A 23,450-nucleotide genomic window follows, 5' to 3' on the forward strand; every position below is an offset into this window, starting at 1 on the left:
GAATATAGAATATTTAAAATCATTTTTAATTTAAAATCAGTTGGAGATGTGTGTGTGTATATATATATATATATAATAGAGAGAGAACTTCATATTTACACTTTTTTGGTTTTTCCTGGGAAAGATTATTATCAGAGTCCAGTATTTATTTTCCCGCCCCACCAGTGCGTAGCCGTTTCCTGAGCAATAAGGAGTGCGTACACAGTCTTCAGGTACCTGACTTTATTCAAGGAACATTGTGAGGTAACGCAAACCGACACACTGCCCTTCCCTCGGTACAGAGCGGTCAGCCACCTCTCCACAACACCGCCATAAAGACAGACAGACAGACAGACACTCTTACAGTAAATGACCTCACCGCGCCTTCAGTAGTACTTCACAGATCAGACACGAGAGAGGTGCTGTTGACCTTTAATTGAATTAAATTGCATTAGACACAACCAGGCTCTTCAGCGGGCCTGCGGCCGGTCGGGCCAGACTGACCTCTGCCACTCACCTCTGAAACCGGCGGTTTCTAGGGAAGGGGGATTTGTCCATCTCACGTCTGTCCAGGTTTGGACAGGACATCGGGATAGTGTTAAATACTCTATAGAGAGCTGAGAGCCTTTCCACGGCCCCTCCGTGTTCACCAGCTCAATCGCTCGCTCAGTAGAGACATGTTCAGAGGAGAAGCCCCTTCATTACACAATTCAGTCATTTAAAACACAGCAAACAAGGGGTACCTTCCACAGAGCAGAAACAATTTCAACGCTACAGATTAGGAATTAAAGAACATATCCAATTCTGTTAAGACAGCTTGGTGGATTGTCATCTGTAATTTACGGTTTGGGTTTTAAATTACAGAGGATCGCCTGGGTGTGTATTTTTTGGATTACACCGGCAATAGAGTGTAGGTCAGTTACAACAACGCCTGAATAACGGGGGAAATAGTTTAAAAGGTGGAATACCCTTTCAGCTCAGTTTTACGTGACCAAAATAAATAATGAAAAATATTTTGGTTGTATACGTCAGTGGTTTATAGATCCAAACTCATTATTCTCTCTGTAAACCTCAGAAAAGCATTTTTGTCGGTAAAACATTTCTCCACCTTTGGTACTGTAAACTAAACATCATGAGGAATGCCTTGTTTAATAATACAACGAGATGTGCGTATGAATGTATGTGTATAAAACTACAAAACATTTGAAGCACGTTAATAAAATCGATCTTTATAAAACAAAATGACGCTCGCTCTAGGACTATAATACAGACTGTAGATCTATATAGATAAGGTGTGAAGTGTGTATGAACTGTGCGCTCTCCATGGTGTGTGTTGTGCGTTCGCGGTTCATTGTGTTATCGCGGCGCTGTCCGCCTTTCATGTCAGCGGAGGCCGGCCGCGGCTGACCCGGGGGTCACTATGAAAGCGTCGGCTCTGAATGGGGGCCCTCGAGTGGCGGCGGCCTGCTCCCCCCCGGCTTTGATACCCCCCCAACCCAGTGCGGGCCGCACACACTCGCACACATCCTGTTTACACCTGCTGCTTTTGATCACAAATTAAGTGCTCTTTTTAAAGGTGTTTTAATCTCTCCGTTTATGCACAACAGAATCAATTGGTTGCGGTTATTGATGTTGAAATTGTTATCGCGTGCCGGGGGGGTGGTTTTGTTTGTTTGTTTGTTTGTTGGTTCCTGGGGGAGGATTTAGATTAAGACTGTCCTTAGTTGTATAGTTACTATCATTTTATCCTTTCTGCCTGCTGCAAACCTGTTAAAAACACATTTATATATAAAAAAACACAATAATAATAATAATAATAATAATAATAATAATAGTACATACATATGAGAGGGAAATGTTCTAATGTGATAGTGGAACAGCGTGTGAAAGTCTATCTTAATTATTGTAAGTAGGGCTCTCCCAGGACAGTTAATGTCCCGGTGCTTGGGGACGCCGCTTGGACACACTGCCACTTAGCCTCCCCGTGCTGGCGGCAGTGGGGGGTCCGCTGGCTGAGCTGCTTCGGGGATTTACAGCCGTACTCAGAGAGGAGGGGACGGCCATCCTCCGCGCTCCTCTCAGACGGGCTTTAACCTGAACTGCCACGCGCGGGGTACGAATGTCGGCTCTTATCTGTATGGATGGGAAGATCAATAGCAATTAAATGCAAATCTGTTTTTGCATGATTTCGATGTTTCGAGCCCTATGGATTTCCCTAAATCTGACCCCTTTCTGTTGATAGCAGCAGCTATGTATCTGTGTGTGTGTGTATGTATATCCATAGAGAGATATGTAAACAAAATATACATCGGATGCTGAGCAGACTTGACTGTCCCTCTGTTCTCGGGCGTCCCGGTGTGAATAAAACTTCTCCTCCGCCGGCAGCCGAGTGTCATCAACTCCCTCTTGCCACAGGAGCCGTGTGCGTGTGCGTGTGTGTGTGCATGTGTGTGTTGAGGTCCAGCTAAGTGGTGGGGAGAGGGTCTCTAGGAAGAGGCCGGCGCTTCCATGGTGGACAGGATCCGCACCACCTCGGTCCGCTGCGTGGGGGAGATGTGCTGCGTCATGTGCACGATGGAGTCCATGGCCACCTCGGGGTTGGCCTGGACCAGGCTGGGGAGAGGAGGACAAGACAAGGGTAAGAGAGCAGCCAAATGACAAAGCATTGAGTGATAAATATACAGACCTTATAAAAAAAAAATATATATATATATATATATATGTATGTATATACATAAATCAAAGCAGTGACTGTTCACACACCATTTACAAATACAAATTGTATGTAGAAATAAAGTCACCCTGGATAAGCGTCTGCTAAGACATATAATACAAACACTTTCCAGTTTTCAACAACCTCTGAAAAGAAATCGTTGATATGTCCGGCTGAATGAACATTCACGGTTTTATGTGCAGGGTGTGAATACTTTCTGCCACGGCGGTGTGTGCAGGTGTACGGCACTGACCTGCGGATCTGCTTGAGGATGTGGTCCCGGCGGATGTACTTGATGTTCTCATCGATGACGGAGCGCGCCCCCTCCTCCTCCGCCAGCTGCCTCTCCAGCCACTCCACCACGTCTTCGTTGCTGTCCCACAGGTAGGCCTGGCCCGGGAGAGAGAGGAGCGCGAGGTCACACACGAGCTTTTCAAATGACGGTGCGATTTTCTTTAATTTAAATACTGCTCATTTTATTTTGACAGCGCTGCCAGGATTTCCTGAAATAGGGAGGTTCTTGGGATCACTAGGCAGCTAATAACAGAGGGAGCCAGGTTTTAATGAGACTACCCAGAATTCAAATCCTGAGACCATTGTTTTAATAACAGAATAACTTCCACTTGTTAAGAAATTACAGCATGTGAAGGTATCGCACACGGTTCTAGATCTTTGTACCAGGATTGCGATCGTGTGCATCCCCACCGACACCAGAACAATCTGATCAAACCGCTCACCAGTGAAAGGCGTTATAGCATCGTTTCCTTTCCGTCCCGCCCCGTTAGGATTCCGCCAAACTTTCTTTGCGTTAAATAAATAATCCGCCGCGACTTCTGACCGGGTTCTGTCCGGTCTGAAGTGTCTTTAACAGCCCTGTCCTCGGGGAGAGCTGCCGAGAGCCGCTGTAGAGCTGGCAGTGCAAATGAAATCAATTTAAAAAGGCGCTCCAGTAATTGGTTTCTAAACAGAATTCTGTCCTGACCGTCTGGTACCTGTTTTCGAATTTTGCTCCAGCATAAAAATAACTCCTTTTACAGAGATGACAATAAAATAACCTTGTTCCTAATTCGACAGCGCTTTCTCACAATCACCCGGGCCGAGGAAACACGCATCGGTAAATAAACAGAGAAACCCGAACGGATCGGCCCTTGCCTGTGTTTAACCGTACAGCTGAATTGGTAAATAATGTCGGCGGCGCGACGGAGATCCTGTGCCCACCAGTACGAATTGAATTGGATGCAATCTTCCGTTGTATTTTTTTTAATGGATTCTATTCCACGTGTTAACATTAATAATTACAATCTGAGCAAGCAGGTTTTTACACCGTCACCCCACAGAAATATGCCAAAAGCCTGCCTATACATTACTGAGTGTGGTGTTCAACCTATACTGACCTGTATCTTTGTTATTATCCGAGGCATAGAATATAAATTAGAATACATCACTTGTATCTGTATAAGCATAGATATCAGTAGCACGTGGTGTGGAGTATAGCATCCTGAAATGCATATAGAGCACAAATAAAAATCCACACAATATTCCCCCTTTCCTGCACACACGTTCTTCCCAGGAACAGGTTAATGTGTTAGCCACTGGCATAAAGGGGTGTGGGGAATGTGCAAATCAAAAGTCAACAAGTTTCCCAGCCACCAAACGCCACACTGATGCCTTTTTGACAAAACTTGATAGTGAAATGCATATTCATGAAGTAAGCAACTTCTGATCCCAAACAAAGTAAAGCTCTGGCTTATGAAGATTGCAAGAACGTTAATGACTTCTTCGTTTTAAGCCTGCATAAGAAAGCCAGATTCCCCGTGCTTGTAGTCCATGAGAATATTTAATACCGTTATTAATCATTTTTAATCCGTTTGCTTTTAATTAAGAAACAGCATGTTGCTGTCCTATCAGCGCGTGCCAGGGTGCAGATTAATTGTAGCTTAAGATAACTCGCCTTGATTGGTGTAATGTATTAGCTAACAAGACGCCGGCTTCTAAAGATACTTGTACACTACCTTGGGAACTTGGCATCACTCCAGGGCTTTTTTTTTTCCTCCTTTTCTCTTTTTCCCCCTTCTCCTCTCTCTTTTCTTTCTGCGATTCCCATTTGAAGCAGAGTCTCGAGTGTTAGGGACACTTCTATCATCTCTGCGTGGCGGTTTATTTGTACCTTCATTACTTGGTGGCAGTTTTCAGCCTCCCCTGCGACGCAGAGCTCCCCAGCGAGAATCCCTTAAAAGTAAGGAGCTTTGCGTGACAGGCACGCTGGAATCCGCCGCACCCCCCTCTCCGGGGACTGAATGAGGCGGTGCTGCAGTCAAGGCGGAGAGGGGGACGGTGCACTACACTGCACTCCAGGTGTGGAGCGCTCGTCTGCCGAGGTTTCGACAACAACAAAACATAGAAACGACATCATCCCCCTGACTGGTGCAGGAATGCTGGGAAGCGGGCAGCCGGTGCGGTGCCAACAGTATTTAGTGGGCAGAGGTGTCAGTGCCTGGCGCAGGGCTGCGGGGCTGTTTAGCAGGAGCTGGTGCGCACACTGGCACCGAGTCTGAATACTAAGCGCCACACTGCCATCTGGGCCCGGCCTGGGCACAGCAACGCCTCTCTGCTGGACAGGACGGTAAAAATGGACTCGACCGCAGCTCCACGGTGGAAAAATGAGTTCCCGGTTTTAGTTTTTAAGACATGTTGGACCTAGTGTTTTGTTTGTGCAAAAAGGGAAAATCGGCTTAAAAACCAGGTGAAACGCCGTTCTTATCTGCGTGTTGGTGATGGTGGTCTAAAAGGGCTACTGTGGAGAATCTGACAAGGTGCCGTCGACACGGAAGCAGCCTGGAGACGATTATTATTCATGATGCATAATGTCCGGCTGCACACAGCGGCGGAAGCCAATCATTCCTGCTGGAGGGACGTGCTGGAGGCGGCCTGGCAGTTTAATAGACTGAGTCACACCTTCGGCAAAACACACAGGCCTCACCTGGGCTCCCGGGCTGCGGCAGCGGAGGACAACGAACTGCACAGCAGAGACTCTCGGCCAGACCAGGGCTGCCCCGTCCGAGGCCTACTGTTCTGCTCCTCTCCTCCCCGAGACATCACAGCCCAGCACACGCTTTGTTTACGTGTCAAAGCATAATTCCCTGGTATCTAAGCATCTTCGAATGATCTCACTGTTTTCACTGTGATGTTGATAAATATGTATTTTTGTTTCATTAACAATTAAAGCTGTATAGCATGTGTGTTTTGGTAAGTGCTTGATCTAAATCAGCAGTTCTCAACCTTGCTCTCAATTACTTACTTGAACCTTTAATTGAACTAATAATTTCCTAAATCAGAACCTTTTAAACAGTAGGGTTTAAACTTAAGTATAAGATTGTATAAGGAACTTATCTTATTAACTTTTTATCAGTTACACAATTTTGTCAAATATAAGCAAATTGGTTCAATTAAGTAATTGGAACACAGAACAGCGGGGTTGGGGTCCTCCAAGGACCAGGGTTGAGAACCAGTGATCTACAACACAGAAATGTTTAACTACATCACTTCAGGAGGCGTGTATGTGCCTGTGCGTGTGTGCGGTGGGTTCTCACCTTGACGGCCCCCTCGGCCTCCACGAACCAGCGGCGCAGCATGGCCTGCACCTGGCCGTCCGTCAGCTCGCTGTTGGCCGCCTGGATCTTCCTCTTGACCGTGTCCTCCAGCAGCAGCCGGCGCAGACGCCAGTAGAAGAAGTGGCGGGAAGTTCGCCAGTAGAGGATATCCTGCAACACACACCCCCACGGCCGGTCAGCATCGCCTCACTATTAAACTATTAACACACAGCGCTGGTTCACACCTGCCAATAATCATTAGGCATATTAGTGGCTTTATTATCACAGACCCAGTCAGGGAGTCTAGTGCTGCTTTGAAGGTGCTGCTAAACTTTCAGGTCCACTTTTCACATTCACCGTACGCCAAGCTGAGAAATCTGAGCCCCCTGTCGCCCCCAGCCTGGATCATGAATCTCGAATTGCCATCAATAGCCAACTGCTATCAATGCTTCCAGCAGAGAATTAAAAAAGATCAGATTAGGAGAATCTGCCAGCAACTAATTGCTCGTTATTATTGAAGGCAGGTAATTGGCAAGTACAGAAAGCACACGTCTGCAGAACTGAACCCGGGTTTCGATGCGAGCACCACTGAGCACGTGAGACTCGGCCACATCTGCCCCCCCACATGCCCAGCCTTGGCACAATTAAGTATTTACAGCATCACCCCCCACAGTAACCTTTATTTGCTGAAACCTGGGTACAGTGCCTGAACAGCAGATTCACAGTTAGCAAAATCCAGCAACTGTCAGGTCAATTAATACCTGGTCTTAAAAAAAAATACATATATAGTGAAGATACGGCTTAGATATCAAAGACTACAGTGCTATCACCAATACAGACATTTTAAAATTATGAAGCAAACCCCCGATGGTCAGCGATGCCTCAACAGACTCATCCCTTTGTGTGGGAGAATGAAAATAAAAAATAAAATAAACTTTCGAGTAAAAGCTGGGAGATTAAAAAGTCTCTCAGACACATATTCAAAAACATTTTATTTTACCCCCTGAAACTCTCCCGGTTAATGGAGAGTTTGATTGGATTTCTCTCCTGGGGTTCACTCTGTATTACTGAAGGTGATATACCAGGTAATCAGGAGATAATTAAAAGGCTTAAGTTTTTCTGCTGGTGGAGTGCTACTCTGCATTCAGGCGAGAGCCGTGTCCCGCGTTTCACCAGGATTCGGTGGGTTCTGTTCCTTAGGAGTGCGTCGCGTGTCCTTGGCAGCCACGCCCCCTGTGGTGTGCTTCCCCCCCCCAACACCCTTCAGTACGGGACTTACAGTGATGACGCCCTTCTCCTGCATGCGCCCGGGGGTGTCGTGGAGGTCGGCGAACTGCACTGCGACCTGGTGGTAGATGGGCAGCAGAAACTCCTCTCTTTCCTTCAGCTTGCCCTCGAAATCCTTGCGCTCAGCGGGACTGAGCTCGGGGGTGCCTGGGCAGGAGACAATACAAACCACCATTATATGCCCATCACAACCATCAGCGCAGACATACACACAGATCTGTGCCGGCCAAACGTGCTCAGGGAACAGTCCAAGGGGGTCCCCATAAAAGCCAACCATAGCAAGAGAAACAAGTGAATAATTCTCAAAGGAGGAGGAGTCTGATCAGGCTAGAGAAACAGACAATTTGAAATGCATTCAGAAACAGGAATCTGGGGCCAAACGTGTGCATGTAAGTGGCACTTCCTGACCGTACCAAGCATCCAGTCTCGGTTTGGTCTTATAAAGCATTTCCATGAGTCAATGCATTCTTCTGGAATCATTATCTTAAAAAAAAAATCCCATTCAGATATTATCTCTGAATGGTTACACAAGAAAAGTAGAGGTGGAGTAGGGATCTGCTAGAAGCTTACATTGATATGAGCACAGCCCAGCTCGGTTTCTGGAAATACATCAATAGTTATGTGCTGTGTGTGTCCAACGATGGTTACATAATTTGCAGCCACACAGAGGGTGGAGGCAAACACTCATTTCAGCGCCAGTTTCACTCCCACATCGGCAGGGCAGGGGGCTTCGAGTAAGGAAGGTAAAATTGCTCGGAAAAAGTAGGACGCTGCTCGATCACACGTCCGCGGCAACACTAGACATACAGACGCCGGCGCGCGCTGACCCCTTTCCCGCGCGGAGTTCACATCTCTCTGGGCGAGAGCGGGCCGGAGAGAGAGGCCGCCTGCCAGCCGGGCCGGCGATTAAGATGATATTAACAAATATGTCAATGTCTATTTTCTGCTCAATTTAAAGCCTCTGCCGCTGTGAAGATTTCTGACTCCTCCGGTGAGACCCTGGAGAACATACGCTTTCAGAACGAAAAAGAGAAAGAAAAGCCCCGAGTGTGAGGTGTGGAGGTGGGTGGGGGGTGCTATTAGGGGCTGATTGATCCCAGGCCTGCACTGGACTGCTATACGATGCATGTCGAACGAAGAGCGTTATAAAGACTAGCCGTCCTGACATAAACCATCCACGAGAGACTCATCTGCATTTCATCCTCTGAAACAACAAAATCAAAGGGATCCTACTTAGCGAATATAAAAAAATCTACGTACGATTATCCTTTCTTATTCCCGTCTCGCTTTGATCTCCGGTTTCATTGGGAGTTTCTCACAGGAAATAAAAAAATGAACCACGATAGAAATGGTTCATCTTGCACTTGCGCCATTTCTAATTTATCTACCTATCTTATTATAACAGATCTTGGGAGAGATTAGGAGAAAGCCATTAATCGTAGCGGAGTTCCAGGTTTTTATTTTTTTGCTCTGTAGCTTAAAAGAGAGTTTTTTAAATGATGATGATGCACATCATTATTTTTTTAAGTTTCAGGTGTCAGCAAGACCATTTGTTTGAAAGAAAAAGACGTTTGTGAAATTGCCTAACTTTTATCAAGACCACCAGTAACAAAGGAATATCTCCGGTGTGCAGCGGTGTCAGTGTGTGCTGTACTGCCGTGTCTGGGGCAGGCTGTCAGTGTGTATTAGCCGGGCACGGGCCGCTCTCTCTGTAATGCAGTTCTGGCTCCGTGCTCCCTGGCCTCCCTGCCCATCAGCTGAGAGATTGATCTCTGTCAAAACCAATCCGTCAGAGCCCCGCGCAGCCCGCCGCGCCATGCTGACAGCAGATGCCTATTTTCAGCCGCGAATGAAATCAATTGAAGGAAAATGAAAAGCATAATCAGCCGCTGATTGATCTGTGGTCTCTCAGATTGACACATTTCCCCGGGGAGAGGGCGGGAAGGGGTTAAGCGCACAGCCAGGAGCGCAGGAGAGATAATACTACACAGACACACACACACACGTTCATTGACACATTCCCTGTACACACACACACAAACACAAATACACACACACCCACAAATACACATGCGTGTTCATTAACACATTTTCTTTACAAACAAACACAAATATACACACACTCTTCATTGACACATTCCCTGTACACACACAAACACAAATCAAATACACAGACACGGAAATACACACACATGTTCATTAACACATTGCCTGTACACACACACAGAAATACACACGTGTTCATTAACACATTCCCTGTACAAACACAAATATACACACACTCGTATTCATTGACACATTCCCTGTGTACACACACACACGTGTTCATTGACAAATTCCCTGTGCATGCACACACGCACACATTAATTGACACATTCCCTGTACACACACATACAAACACACACACGTGTTCATTGACACATTACCTATACACACAACACACATTCAGTAATTGACACATTCCCTGTATACACACACACACACACCTGTCTCTGCTGCAATGTCCCAACTACAAAACTATTATTTTATCTCAGGGAAATAATTATTTATACTATTATAATTATTATTCAAAACAGTCACACTTACGATGCCTATTATAATAGTCATTAAACCACCTATTAACAAGCGCTGGCAGGCACTTTGAAAACAGATTCCAGTGGATAAAGGACAAACACACTGATGTGCTCGACACACACACAGCAGCCAAGCACCCCAGTGTGCCAGGGCCTGTCTGGGCACCGTGTGGGCCTTTCGAGTGATTTGATCTTCAGCGGAGTGATGGGATCGGGTGTGTGTGTGTGTGTGTGTCGGGGGCGGGGGGGAAACTGGGTGTAGGTAGGGCCCCGGCACGGCGAGGGTTAACCCAGCGCGAGCCCCTGTAATGAGTAAGCATTCAGTCGGCGGCGCAAGATAAATGGAGCCGCGGTGCTTCTGCAGCAGTCAGCAGGAACCGGGGCCCGCGGCTTGTTTGTAGCAAATGGAGTGAGCAAAATATCAAAGGCCAGCGATCCAGAAGACGCCGGAGTTTGACAAATTTTAAATTAGCCAGAAAGAGAGAGAGAGAAGGAGGAAGGGAGAAAGAAGATCGGGGGGGGGGGAAGAAAAGGGCTAAATTATGCAATCCTTTGTGTTATCCACTGAGCTGAAATCTCTACCTTTTTTCTTTTTTTCCGCCGAGCATCTTTACATGTACAAATACAGATTACTACAGAAGACCGGGAAATGAAACACAGGGCTCCGCCTCCTCGGGGAATAGAAACGGGTTTGGGTTTTAAAGGGAGAACTTGTGAAGGTGGAATTTGGCCAATATCCAGTCTCTATCCCCGTTTCATTACGGTTACTATTAATATTATTATGATATAATTATTGCACACGGTCAAAAAGATTGTTATTAATTAAGCAGCAGAGAGAGAAACAGATTGTTGGCTTGTTTTCAAGGGCAGTCTCTATGTGGGCGAAGGGTGGGTAGCAGTTTAACTTCTGTTTGGCGGCGCCTGTTGCGTCTCTCCCTTTGTCGTTTGCTTGTAATGTTTTTTATATTCGACGTTTTCTAAAGTTGCGACTGGCATAATCGCTTCAGGGAAAAAAAAACAGCCAGAAATGAAAGAAACAAACAAACAAACAAAAGCGCTAAAACGGGCCGCAGTGGTAATGAAGGCGCCACTGTGCCTGCAGCCCACTCAGCTGCCCTGTGAGGTCGTACTGACAGCACGCTTGGCACTCACAAATTTTACAGACAATTTCTTTCTCAGCGGCTGCTGTTTGAAACCCTTTGCTTACCCCCCTTTAGGGCTTCGGCAACAACATTTGGGATTTGCGCCTGGTTATAACGCAGTGCGCACACTGGAGCTGCACACAACACAGTGTTTTTTAGGGCTGTTTGTTTTACACAACAGCAGCATTCAGGGTAGAATAACTGGACCAAGAGGGATTATGGGAGATGCTAGGGTTGAGAAGGGGTAAGAGATGGTAGGGGAGCTAAAGCTTAGAAGATGGGATGGCAGAAAAGAGAGAGAGAGAACGTGAGGATGGGGAGAGGGAGAAAAAAAATAAAAATCAGGCAAAGCTATGGACTCACCCAGACGCTCGGCCAGACTCATGTAGATCGGGTCCACTCGTCTCATGGTCTTCACCAGGTCCTTCTTCCGAAACTTGATCTCCACTGTGCCCTCAGGCTCCAACACCCCCCCACTGTGCAGAGGAGAGGAGAGAGAGAGTTGCTACATTTATCCACACAAATAATTAATTGCTTTTAGTTTCAGGTCCTACTGAACATTCTTAACTGGGTTCTTGAGTGATTGGTTCTGGAAGGTTCTCCGAGCAGCTTACCGGCTGTCCTTGTCCGCGTACATCTCCATGTGCCGGGGGTTGATGGTGGGGTCGATGACCACCCAGGACCCACCTCTCAGCTCGGCCTGGGGCGGGATGTACACCAGCACCGGCTGATGGTACTCCCGCAGGCCGTCCACGATGTAGGCCCCAAACTTCAGCACCTGGTCGTACATGTCTGCGAGGAGAGGGGAGACACACCGTGTGATTCGATTGGGCCGAGTTGGAACGGGGCCGAACTACACTGGGTCGGCACAGGTCTGAAACAGAAAGGTTTCCACTAAAGCCTAGAGCGAATCGAAACTCTTACCTGCCTGCGAATCACTAAATACAAACTTGTAGTAGCGTTGGTTTAATTTGACTTTCTACTACTTATTTTGAGTCACTGTCAGCAATTGATCAGTGCTATGTACATAAAACAAAAGCTTTTAAGATACTAAGTTGAGGGGATAAAAAATAAAACTTGGGGAGGGGAGCGATTCAACGCTTAAGCAGCAAAGCATTGTTCATCTCCGTTGCACATTACTGGTTCCCATCCATTTGTTTTTCTTTTTAAACACGAGTAGTTTCGTTCTCTCTCCCTTTCGCTTGGGAGAAATGTGGGCTCACTTCAAAGCCCACCCCGAGCCATCGTTCAGTCGTCACAGCACACCTACGGGACGGCCCCACGAGGACTCCGCTACAGATCGTAAAGGGTCTGAAGGGCAGGAGTACGGCACGCAAGCCATTCCATTTTATAACACTCTCTGTCTGAAATGCGATCTCTCGGCGTGCCTGGTTTCGGATTTGCTCACGTGGCGCAGCATACACAATACACCCACCTCCCCCCCCCAGTCCGTATATGTTCAGGTCGTAAAAAGAAACCGACACACACACACACAACAAAATCTACAAAAGCGGTGATGTGCTCGCCAACGCAACGGAAATTGACGGCTCTCGTTGTGCATTACAGGCAGCGTGGCGCGCCAGGCGGGGACCCCGGTGTTAATATCTAGTGAATTTCACGCATGACGTCCCGACAGCATGGGTCACCGCCAGTTCACCGCAACAAACCACCTCCAAAACGACTCCCCCATCCCAATATTCCCCCGACTTCTAATTGAATTTTGCATTATGCTGAATAACCTTGCAGTAAGATTGAGAAACGTGCCGGGAGATGCACGCTAGAGCGACACTGCCTCTCCTGTACTCTACGATTTGTTTCTTTTTTGCTCCCTCCTTTTTTTTTACTGCTTAAATTAGACCGCCTAGGTTGACTAGTAAAGAGTTTTCTTTTACTAATGTCAATTTTCAGCCTAGCAAGAGCTGCCTCTAATCTTTTCCTACTCATTACACACAATTTCCAAGTCGTTTGGCCGACACAGCGATTGGCTCCTCGCAGTGTGTGCACTGAGGGGTGCTGTAATTGTTTATTTTTATTTATTTATTTATTTATTTCCTACCCCCCTCCCCCTCTTCTGCATTTTCTATGAATAATCAAAGCAGTGTTAAGGCAACGGGATGTGCTCACTGCTCTCTCCTTTAAAAATACACTCTCACACACACACGCACCCACGCACGCGTACACACGCACAATCACACCCGAGTCCACGAGGCCCCGGACGCTTTTGTGTCTGAGACAAACGAGAGTCACGGTCCCCTACAGCCACCAGAGAGCTCAGTCCCTGTCCTAGCATCGTCACATCCATCCCCACCTCCCCGCCTGACCTCTGACCCCTGGTCACAATCAGACGTCACAACCGAATAGAAGAGAGTCCCCAAGCTCTTCTCTCTGTACACAGCTCATATTCCCCTCCTCCGCACACTGCTCTCGCCCTCGCCCCCGCAGCGTGGCCCAGTCACACTCTGGAGCATGCCCAGTTGAAATTGGAGTGACCGCTCCAGCGAGTCCAGGACTGGCCCGCTCCGGCACGTGGGCAGCACAGGTTATCCACAGTTATTAGAGGAGCACCTGATGTGTATATGAACGCCGCGGCTCATGGTGCTGTGGAGTCCTGTGGGCCACCGGGCAGAGAGCGGGGCCCCCGAGTCAAATAAATATATGCAGATATATACGCTACAAACATTCCCACACGGCACAAAGGTACTGCACGTGTCTGTGACGCCACTATCGCGTTTTTATTCTCAGAGATACGCCGTTTGGACAACAGCTCCTCGGCTCCTCTCTGGCTGCCTGCCTAAACAAACTGTACAGGGCAGGACCACAGTTTGTCACAACGTTGTAGAGTGCCTTTTCTTTTTTCCTTCTTCAACCCCCCACCCCCCCCACAAGCAGATACACTGGCAGTCTGGTTCTGTAGAGCAAGATTCCCTTTTGTTTCCTTCCTGGCAACAGGGATACCCAGCCGCCCATGACTATCAAAAGCTGAGCAGGACAAACAAAATTAATTAAACAGCAGTGCGTTTGACACCTAGCTGTCTCCGTTTAAAAAGCTATTAAAGCACGAGCTGACGCGCTGTCTCCTAACAGACACACATCTCAAAGTCTCCGTCACGTGGTTGTTTTTTAAACGAGAGGAAAAAAAAAAAGGTATATATGCGAACACTGGAATATTTTTCATCGCCACCTGTCAATAATATGTCAGACCTGATTCTCCGCCAGGATGAAACGTTTGGTTATTGTGACCTTTTGTGTATGGGGAAAAAAGAACTACGAGACTCCAGCTGGCAGGGGCGCTCCGTTGAAGACAACAGCTACTGAAGTCTCCCACAATAAGATCTGCCACAGACACTCAAGTGCATTGGGTCTCGTTCAACTTGTGGGTTATGATTCATCCTCTGTGCCCTTTCTGGTTCATAATCACCTTAATAAAAGGGTTTTATCCAGAGTTGGCCTCCTAGCTCAGGAAAGGCAGCCAAAGAGGATTTTACTCCGCACTGTTACACACATTTCTCAGAACTTTGTGATATTTAGTAATATCCTCTTCTTGCTCTAAAAACACTATATTCCAGCCCTTTTCAGTTAGTTGTTCAGATTAAATTTAGGATTAAGCTCTTAGGTGGACCTTAGGTGACACTTGGACATCCGTAATTGACTGGAGTGAGAAGAGATCTAGAGGAAGGAAGCGCATGCAGGCAGGGAACATGTGGGCGGCTCGGGATGCTGACCTTTCATGCCCCCAGAGAAGCCCCTCCAGTTGGCGAAGACCATGAGCGGCAGCCCCTCGCGGTTCAGGTCTTTGATGGCTTGGGCCGTCTTGAAGGCCGAGTCGGGGAACCACACCTGGCCGGCCTGTTGGATGATCTGAGGGCCACAGAGAGGACAGTTACCCCCCCATTCCCCAGACCCCCACTCCCTTTCACACTGGTCTGTAGCTGCACGCCAACCGACTTCATCTGCAGTGCGTTTAAAGTGAACGTGGTACAATTACCATTTGTAGCCAAGGTATTGGTGGATGCTAGGCTGTAGTTTGTGTGAGAGAGAGAGAGAGAGAGAAAAAATGTACCTTGGCCTCAGAGTCCAGGTTGGCTGGGTCCGCTGGCACCGACAGCTCCACAGACCTGGTTTCCACAGCCACCACTCCAGTGGGTATCCCACCCAGCCTGCATTGTTGAATAACAACAATAATTTTAAATCAGTACTAAAGCTCTGTATATACGAATTTAATGTAGTTTAATTATTATTAGGGGAAGTGATATCAATATTTTATGCGGAAATCAATTAATATATGATATTTGGACTGCAATGGGAAATCCCAGTACTATATCAATGCGGAGAGAAGAGCAGAGAAGTCAATGGCAAATCTGGGGTTTTCAACCGATCGTAACTCAAAAAATAAATCTATCCTATCTGTAAACAAAAAGCACACATGTACAACATGGTATCATAATGAACCACTGTATGAGTTTGGTATGTGTACGGTAAGAATTGGAGGGGGTGTTAATGCGATCGGAAGAATATTAATGATTTTGTAAGAGAACAAGACTCTGCAGAAAAAGAAAATTAGGTTTTCCCCTCAATATTTCTAGAAATTGGGTGTTTGTGGATCCAGACCCTGAGAGAGGTCAGGTCAGGGTGCGGGGGGTCAGTGAACAGTTACAACACTATCCTCACAGGAAACAGTGCCACCTGATGGCCCCACACTGCTGTCACCAGAACGGTATGAAAGCCCTTCCCCACCCACTAAGGAGAGGAAATCCTGCTGGGCTGGACCTACCTGGCTCTGCCCACCACCACACTCTGGGCCCAGGGCTGCATGATCTCTAGGAAGGAGCCGTGGTCGAAGAAGCCGCTGATCCAAGGGCCCTTAGGACCTGGAGAGAAGGACACGGAGAGGAGAAGCTAGTGAACCAACATGACTGATGTTCCTGCCGCACCTCACACGGCAAGCTCTCCTCCAGTTCCAGAACCCCCCAAACATTCCAAACCTTTCCGTTCTGCTTCCGTTACAGGAATCCCTTTCATTACAAAACTGAATTATCATCTGATCTTACATTTGACTGGAAAACTCTGCTCTTGATTAACCACGCCTTACTGGCTGAGAGTTACTCAGGATGACAGACGTTGCTACTGTGACTAGATTAGTCACTGTGGACATTTATATATCATTCTGTTTGGGCGTCAGGTAGAAAACTGACAAATCGTCACTATTTCAGGGGGGCTATGTATTTCTGTAGCAAAACTTGGTCGAAGATTTGAAAAAACAACAACAATCACATCAAATAAGGTTTGCGTGCATTAAACCAACTTTTCCAAATTGTTTTATAGAAATCATTCCGATTTGTTGAAATGAATATTCCACCTCACTTAACAAAATTAAAATCTGCATACAAGTACTATACATTTCCAAATATATAGTAATACGAATACATTATATATTTACACATTAAGTGGGATTAAAACATGAAGTTTTCCAGATTAAGATAACAAGGTTTCTATTCTTTTCTGGGCTTTATCTCTGTTAATCATTTTTATTAAAGAATTCTCAGTTCCCAGCAGCACGGGAGACTCAGCAGTTCAACTCTTAAAAGTGTTAACACAACAGGAATAGTTTCAGAGGTTCAAATTCAATTAAGTCCGCCTGGGTTGTCTTAAGTAAAACAAAGATTTTTTTTCTCCTCCTCTTCTCTCCAGACAAAACTTGTAATTACTATGTTCTATAATCTGCACTGGCATGACCCACTGTAAAATATGACCATCAATTCCAGTATTATCTCTTCATCAGGCATCTGGGCCGATCGTTTAGATTCCATACCCGTGCTGGGCGTCAGGATGAAGAATATCGCGGTGCTATCTGCTGTAATGAATTACCTTAACTTTTAACCTCTTCGATATCCGCTTGAACTTATCACCGCAAATCACCAGGTTTTTTTTTCCCCCCTTTTAACCGCATACACTAAATTAAAATATGAAGTCACTCCATTTAGAAGTTGCTGCTGCAGCAATTGTGTGATGGGAGGGAAGGATAAAAATGACCAGTGGAGGAAAAAAAAAAAAAAGATTAAAAAAATATATATCCTTAAAACACACACCAAAAAAACCCTCCTCTTTAATTCAGCCGGGAGAAGTGCTGGGATGTTAATGCATCCAGGTACCCTTCGGCCAACAGAGATGGGATGAATATAAATCAGCAGTGTGTGTGTGTGAGGGCTGTGGGCTCGGGGGGGGAATTGAAAGGAGAGCCGATCTGGAGAGAGAGGCCGAATTCTGTCAAGAACCCCGTCTTTCTCATTCAAAATGCTCGGGTATAGACGTGAAAAAAAAAAAAAAAAAAAAAAAAGAGGGAATCAGCCAATTTACATTCAGATTCCTTTTTTCAAAAACCTACAACTGTATCCACACAGACGATGATTAGTACCATTCCCTACAGACCGGCCCATTCACTCACATCGTCCCTGGGGGAGGCCTACATACATCCACAGTAAAGTACTGTACTTCTAGCAGAAACGGGCACAGGACTCCCATCGCAGAGCAGATAGAGGCCTTGCCAGCCAGCACGTATAAGCAAGAGACAGGCAGAGTTCAGTTTCGGTACCCACAGAATATACGCACAGAGAGACATGTGTGACCGAAATAAAAATACATTTATAAGTATTGACTTTTGTGCTTCACCAGTAGAGTTTGAGGCTATGCAATGGGGGGCTGTCCTCCCCCGCAAAGAGGCCTCCTTACTCTGGCTAGGGCGGCCGGCCAGCATCCAGCGCGGGTCGTAGGGCGCCTTGGTGGGGACAAACTCCACCGGCCGGTCGATGGGGTCCTTGGCGTTCAGGATGGGCACGGGACTGGAGTTGCACTGGGAGAGAAGACGACACGGGGGCAGGGTTCAGAAAGCGTCTGCAACCACTCCAAACACACACACGCTTTTAGAAAACGATGCAGTGAAGTTGGGCAGTTAATTTATTATTATTACTATTATTATCATTAATATTCATGATAATCAATATATATTATAAATTTCAGCAGCTGCTATTCTGATTCAAGGCAACTCCCTTTCAAAAGCCCAACAAGTTAACTTATAGAAAAAGTGCAGCTGTGTGGATTTCCTTAAAAGAAACAACCAAGGAAGTTCCATGACTAGATAAGTGACAGCGACAGGGCAGTACAAGCCACAGCAAATGGGATAAAACAGCTTGAACGGGAAGCACGTTGCAGAACCAGGAATTAAACAGAAAGCAGCCGCCACGAGATCCTCTGCACTGGGCAGTGTGAAGGTAGCGTGGCGGAAAATATTTTATGAATGCAGCCCACAGAGAGCGCCCGCAGCTTGGAGGGAAGAGACAGGACAGCGGAGCAGCACTAACTTGCCGTGTCACCGCGCACACCGCGCCACCTCCACACCACGCTCGACACTTCTGTGCCTTTCGGAGGCACGTCTGCTTTTGCATCTGCCTGAACACACAGTCTCCATATGTCGCTGGCGGCGGGGAGCAATACTATCACACCGCTGCTCGTAAATCAAAAAAGGAATTCTGGGTTGAGCGTTTTTTTAAGGCCATGCTGTTCGAGAGGGAGGGCTTGGCCGAGTGCTGGTGCTAGAGCCGGGCCCACGCAGCGGGGGGGAACCGCCATGAAACGAGTTAACTCACATGGCAGATTCATTAGCCTAAGCGGGCTTCCTGTCCATACTCACATGGCCGGGCACATGCTCTATCCTGTCTCTTATTTTGCCACATTTCGAGAATCAACCGGGGATTCCACGGTTCAGGGGTCAGTGTGAATGTGGCAAACAAGAGCAGACTGCCCACTGTCCTCACTCCAGAGAGACATGCAAGGTTGGCAGCCCTTAAAAAACTTCAAAGCCCTTCAGAAGTGGCTTTAAACTCCTGTGTGGCTGTTGTGTATTCATATCTGGCCGGTAATTGTTGTGTTTTGAAGCGGACGCACTGGATATCGATCGTGGCATTGACCAGCCTTCACTGCACTCCTCTCTGTGCTTCTGTACTCTGTGAGTGACCCCCCATCCCCCCGACCCACGGTTTACCTTTGGCATGTAGGACAGCCACTGCAGCAGCGTGTAGACACCCTCGAAATCGTCACAGACCGTGCTGTGCGTCACACCGTTGTTGTGCATGATCTGTACTCCCCCCAGCTGGTTGTTGGAGGTGTACACTTCCCGGCCCAGCACCTGTGGGGCACAAACACACACAGATTTGCTCACTTCCAGCCTCACACCTCCACCACAGACACCCACTCCATCCCCCAGCTCCAACAGTCTTTAGTTTTGTTTTTGTTTTTTCCAAAAATGTATGCATCACATATAAGTTGCCCACCCTAAATGACACAAACAGGACATTCAAGGAGAGATTGGCATTTTCAAGGTACAGCACAGCCCTCAAACTCTCCCATCTCAATTTATATTTAATGACTTTCTATTCACATTATACTAAACAGGGACTGTCCTTGTCTGTGAATGTCCATGATTGTGCCACTGTGGACGATCCAAGTGTAACAATCCCACTGGCACTGGGCAGCACCGGACAGTTCTATGCCCTCGCAGACTATTATGGGTGAAGCAGTGAGATGGGTTTACAGCCCTGTCCCTGCCGCTCCCGGCTACATTTCATCCGTTCAATAAAATCATACACAGACAAGAAAAAAAGAAAAAGTGTGGCCACGCATGGCTGGGCCACGAAACGTCAATACTGTCGATTGGGTATTAAACAGCGCTCTGTCACCCAGCGGTCGGGGAGGGGGGCAGGGACGTCCGCCCCCGGGGGGTGCTTTGTAACCTCCAGTGTGTGTTAATACCCTGGGCCTCTGCTCTTTGACATGTCATCCCCTCAGATATCGACAGGCCCGGCGAAGGAGAGCCGTTGTTCGGCCAGACGCTCAGAGCGGGTGCGGAAAACCAGTCTATAAAAACACACTGGCTCTCATCACCGAGACACAGCGAGATCTCTGCCCCTTCGCTGACCCGGTCATGTTTCTGCTCGAATGTTAAAATTCACGCGCTCGCTCATGTACCGTTCCTGTTGCCCGTCGAGTCCTCATTCGTTTCATTTAGTATTAATTCCGATTTCTAAACAAGCAACAAGTGCACCCTGCCTGTAAAGTATTATAGCCTTTTCTCCCTGTTTTTAAATTAACACATTTCTATGCACAACAAATTATGAACCGCTGTTCTCAATACACTTCCACTCAGTTACAGCATTTCACACGGTTACACTTCACTGGCCGCGTTCGCAAACCGGGATGCTGCGATCCAGTAATGGCCTTCAATGAACTGTGTAAGGTGGTGACGAGACATGCCTCCTGCCTTGTGTTTGTTTCCCCGAGTGGCTGTTGTTCTCCCTCTTTGTGTTGATGTATGAAAGCTGTTCTGATGAGGATGCAACGTGTTTTTTCCATGCTTCCATATTCATATTCATATTCATCCTGTACAGGGTCACAGTGATCCAGGCAGGGTATACACTACAAGGGACGCTAGTTAAGTTGTATTTTTAACGGATAAAAATGAATGAATTGATCAGAAAATAACTAAAACAGTTGCAGGTGGCATGCTGCTCTGAGCTCCACGCCTGCCTGAGCTGCCCCCCTCCACGGTGCCCCCTGGCAGGGTGAATACGTGGCAGAGTGCCGGGCACAGAGCTGGGGGCTCGCTCCCGCCCCTGCCAGGCACACAGTTTGCCCAGACCCCTGCTGCCACAACCACGGCCATCTGCCGACTGGCACTGCCACCCTGGGCAAACACTATGCGATAACACAGCGCCCGGCTCGCCAAAGCATTTCTTTATCTTTTTGTAACCTCCCAATCGAAGATGTGTGTATGTGTTTGTGGGGGGGGTAGTGCATTAATATTATAAACTCAATTAATAATAATGGTCAATTAAGATTTGTATTAGTGTTAAGGAAGGACGATTCAAATATTTTTGAGGCAAAGCCTTAAGTATTGGACCAATGTTTACTTGGAAAAGTTTAAAGTCTTCCATCAAGTTCAGTCTCCGACTCATCTTTTCTTCCGTTTGCAGGCATGTCTTTTTAATTTTAATTTTCTTACACATATATATTGTTCTTATATGTCCCATTTACAGTGTACAGGGCTTGAAGGAGTGATTTGAACACCACTCTCTGCTCTATGGCAATTTCTCTGTCTCTTTTTCAAACAGTGACCAGAACAGAAGCCAATGCTGGAGAACACAGGCAAGTATATTTCTCAATGTTTAATATCTGTTCTGAAAAGCAAAAATAGAGAGGTGCATGTTTAGACCAGACTGTTAAGTGTAACCATCACAGTACTGTGTTATATATAATATAAAAAGCTTTACCAAGTGCCCTGTGAAGAACACAAGATGGAGCGTGTGTGCCTGCGTCTGCATACGTGTGCATGTACAGCGAGTGTGAAAGTGGGGTCCGTGAAGGATGACGCCGAGGCCACTGAACTCATTTTCGCTTCTCTGCCGTGGCTCTGACCCCCAGGGCTCATTAACCCCTCTTCCCAGCATGCCGTGCAGCGTGGGGTGGCGGAGGGGGTGACACACCTCCATAAAAGCAGGAGAGGTTGCCAGTTCCCCCTTTGCTTTCACCTCTTTTGCCATCATTTATTTTTTTATTGCCTTTATTGGTTTTGTCTACGGCTACAAATCTCACGCACGCTCCTAAAGCTGTCAGGCCGACCTGGGCGGCTGGCAGGCTGCACGGTCACCTTGACTGGAGCCGCAGGTCCAGGAGGGGCTGGGCGCTCTTTGCACATCGACACCCTACCGGAATTTCATTAATATGCCAAACGAAAGGGGGAAGAAGAGAAAAAAACTTGCTCCCCGGCTCTCCATTTGCAATATTTGCTCTTGTAATCACTCTGCAGTCACTACATCGAGGTAAATTCAACAGCGGTAATTAATTTAATGCATCTTTGAGTGGCAGAGCTAACCCCTTGCTGTGGTAACCTGCTCGGTGTCAGCTGTTAAAACACAAGGGTGTCGCTATCTGTCTGTGCCTGTACAAACAGCCACAGCCCTGACAGATGCGTTTCTTGTTCCTTTTCTACAACTGTGTGCCACCGCAGATCCGGACCGAGTGGATCCGATAGGAGTCTAATTTTATACACACCTTCCACGACTAGGATCTCCAAGCACTGACACACCGGGCCCAGGAGAAACTCACCATAACTGATCTGTGGGTTACGAAACCACAGCAACATGCCGAATGTGAGAGCAGAACTACAGCCAGACTTGGGCATTTGTCAATACATAAGCACTCAAAAATCAACCAAAAATCAGTAGCCGAGTACTATAAAAATAGCAGGTTCTGACCAAAACAAAAATCTGTAAATGTTAACAGATCACTGCATTTTAAGCTGTTTTATGCAAATTAATATTTACTGTACTGTTATTAATAAACAGCATCTTGCACTGATACTATAGCTAACTATAGTTTCTGCAGACCTACAGTGGTAAGCTGGGGGGGTTGGGGGTGGGGGTAGAGCTGTCACCAGCCTGGCACCATGCCTCTGACACTGTCCAACTGCATCAGCAGAGTGGCATCTCACACATCCACAGTGCCAGCGCCGCGCTCCTCCCAGCGCAGAAAGTCACAGCAACCCAAGGGCAGGGGAGCGGGCAAGGAGGGGGGAGGGGGCATTGCTGGGAACTTAAAGTGGCAGCGTGAGCTTCGACACACACAGCTCTGCTTTACTCTTTTCGCTGCTACAACGCGTCACAGTGAGAGACCAGCGCTCTGGGAGGGTGTAGTCCATCACAATACACGATGACACACTGAAACTGAGCTAATTCGGACAAATCAGGTAATTTTTTCACTTCGGTTGGTAAGAGCTGAAGTGGAATGAGAACCAGAAGGCCTAGTTATCCTCCAGTCAGTTTGTCTCCTCCAAAGAGACAGTTGAGGGCTTGGTGGTTGAATCACCACGGCCCACCCAGCCCTCCCCCAGGAAACACTACCATAACCTGAGGGGACAACACATGACACACTACAAATCACTATAAAACAGGACCACACTGTTGAATAAAAGACGAGTTGGTGGATAAAACAAATGTGTTGTCTTCTAACGTGGGATGAAAATGCCCACCCCCAAATACTATTCTCTACCTGCCCTCCTCCTTCTCAAAGTCCTGCTGCACTGAGGCAGTTAAGAGTCGGGGGGGGAGTTGAAACGGGA

The 23,450-nt window shown here is 47.1% G+C and overlaps 1 protein-coding gene across 12 annotated transcripts in view; it reads right to left on the minus strand.

Annotated features, from left to right (window-relative positions):
* Nucleotides 1-207: 207 nt before the first annotated feature.
* acaca (acetyl-CoA carboxylase alpha) overlaps nucleotides 208-23,450 on the minus strand; it is a 65,855-nt gene continuing 42,612 nt past the window's right edge. For 6 of the 12 annotated variants that reach the window (XM_066695577.1, XM_066695573.1, XM_066695576.1 and 3 more), the window contains 11 exons: nucleotides 19,320-19,463; nucleotides 18,011-18,131; nucleotides 16,056-16,152; nucleotides 15,345-15,441; nucleotides 15,007-15,142; nucleotides 11,899-12,076; nucleotides 11,648-11,760; nucleotides 7,562-7,716; nucleotides 6,283-6,453; nucleotides 2,946-3,082; nucleotides 208-2,592 (listed from right to left, as the gene is read on the minus strand). In XM_066695577.1, coding sequence (XP_066551674.1) covers nucleotides 2,466-2,592; nucleotides 2,946-3,082; nucleotides 6,283-6,453; nucleotides 7,562-7,716; nucleotides 11,648-11,760; nucleotides 11,899-12,076; nucleotides 15,007-15,142; nucleotides 15,345-15,441; nucleotides 16,056-16,152; nucleotides 18,011-18,131; nucleotides 19,320-19,463 — 1,476 coding nt within the window. In that variant the 3' untranslated portion in view covers nucleotides 208-2,465. Of the gene's footprint in view, nucleotides 2,593-2,945; nucleotides 3,083-6,282; nucleotides 6,454-7,561; nucleotides 7,717-11,647; nucleotides 11,761-11,898; nucleotides 12,077-15,006; nucleotides 15,143-15,344; nucleotides 15,442-16,055; nucleotides 16,153-17,950; nucleotides 18,132-19,319; nucleotides 19,464-23,450 lie in introns of all 12 variants that reach the window. The other 6 variants (XM_066695574.1, XM_066695568.1, XM_066695571.1 and 3 more) reach the window with 1 other exon arrangement.

The sequence above is a fragment of the Amia ocellicauda genome, chromosome 22 (assembly GCF_036373705.1).
Source record: "Amia ocellicauda isolate fAmiCal2 chromosome 22, fAmiCal2.hap1, whole genome shotgun sequence".
Lineage (NCBI taxonomy): Eukaryota > Metazoa > Chordata > Actinopteri > Amiiformes > Amiidae > Amia > Amia ocellicauda.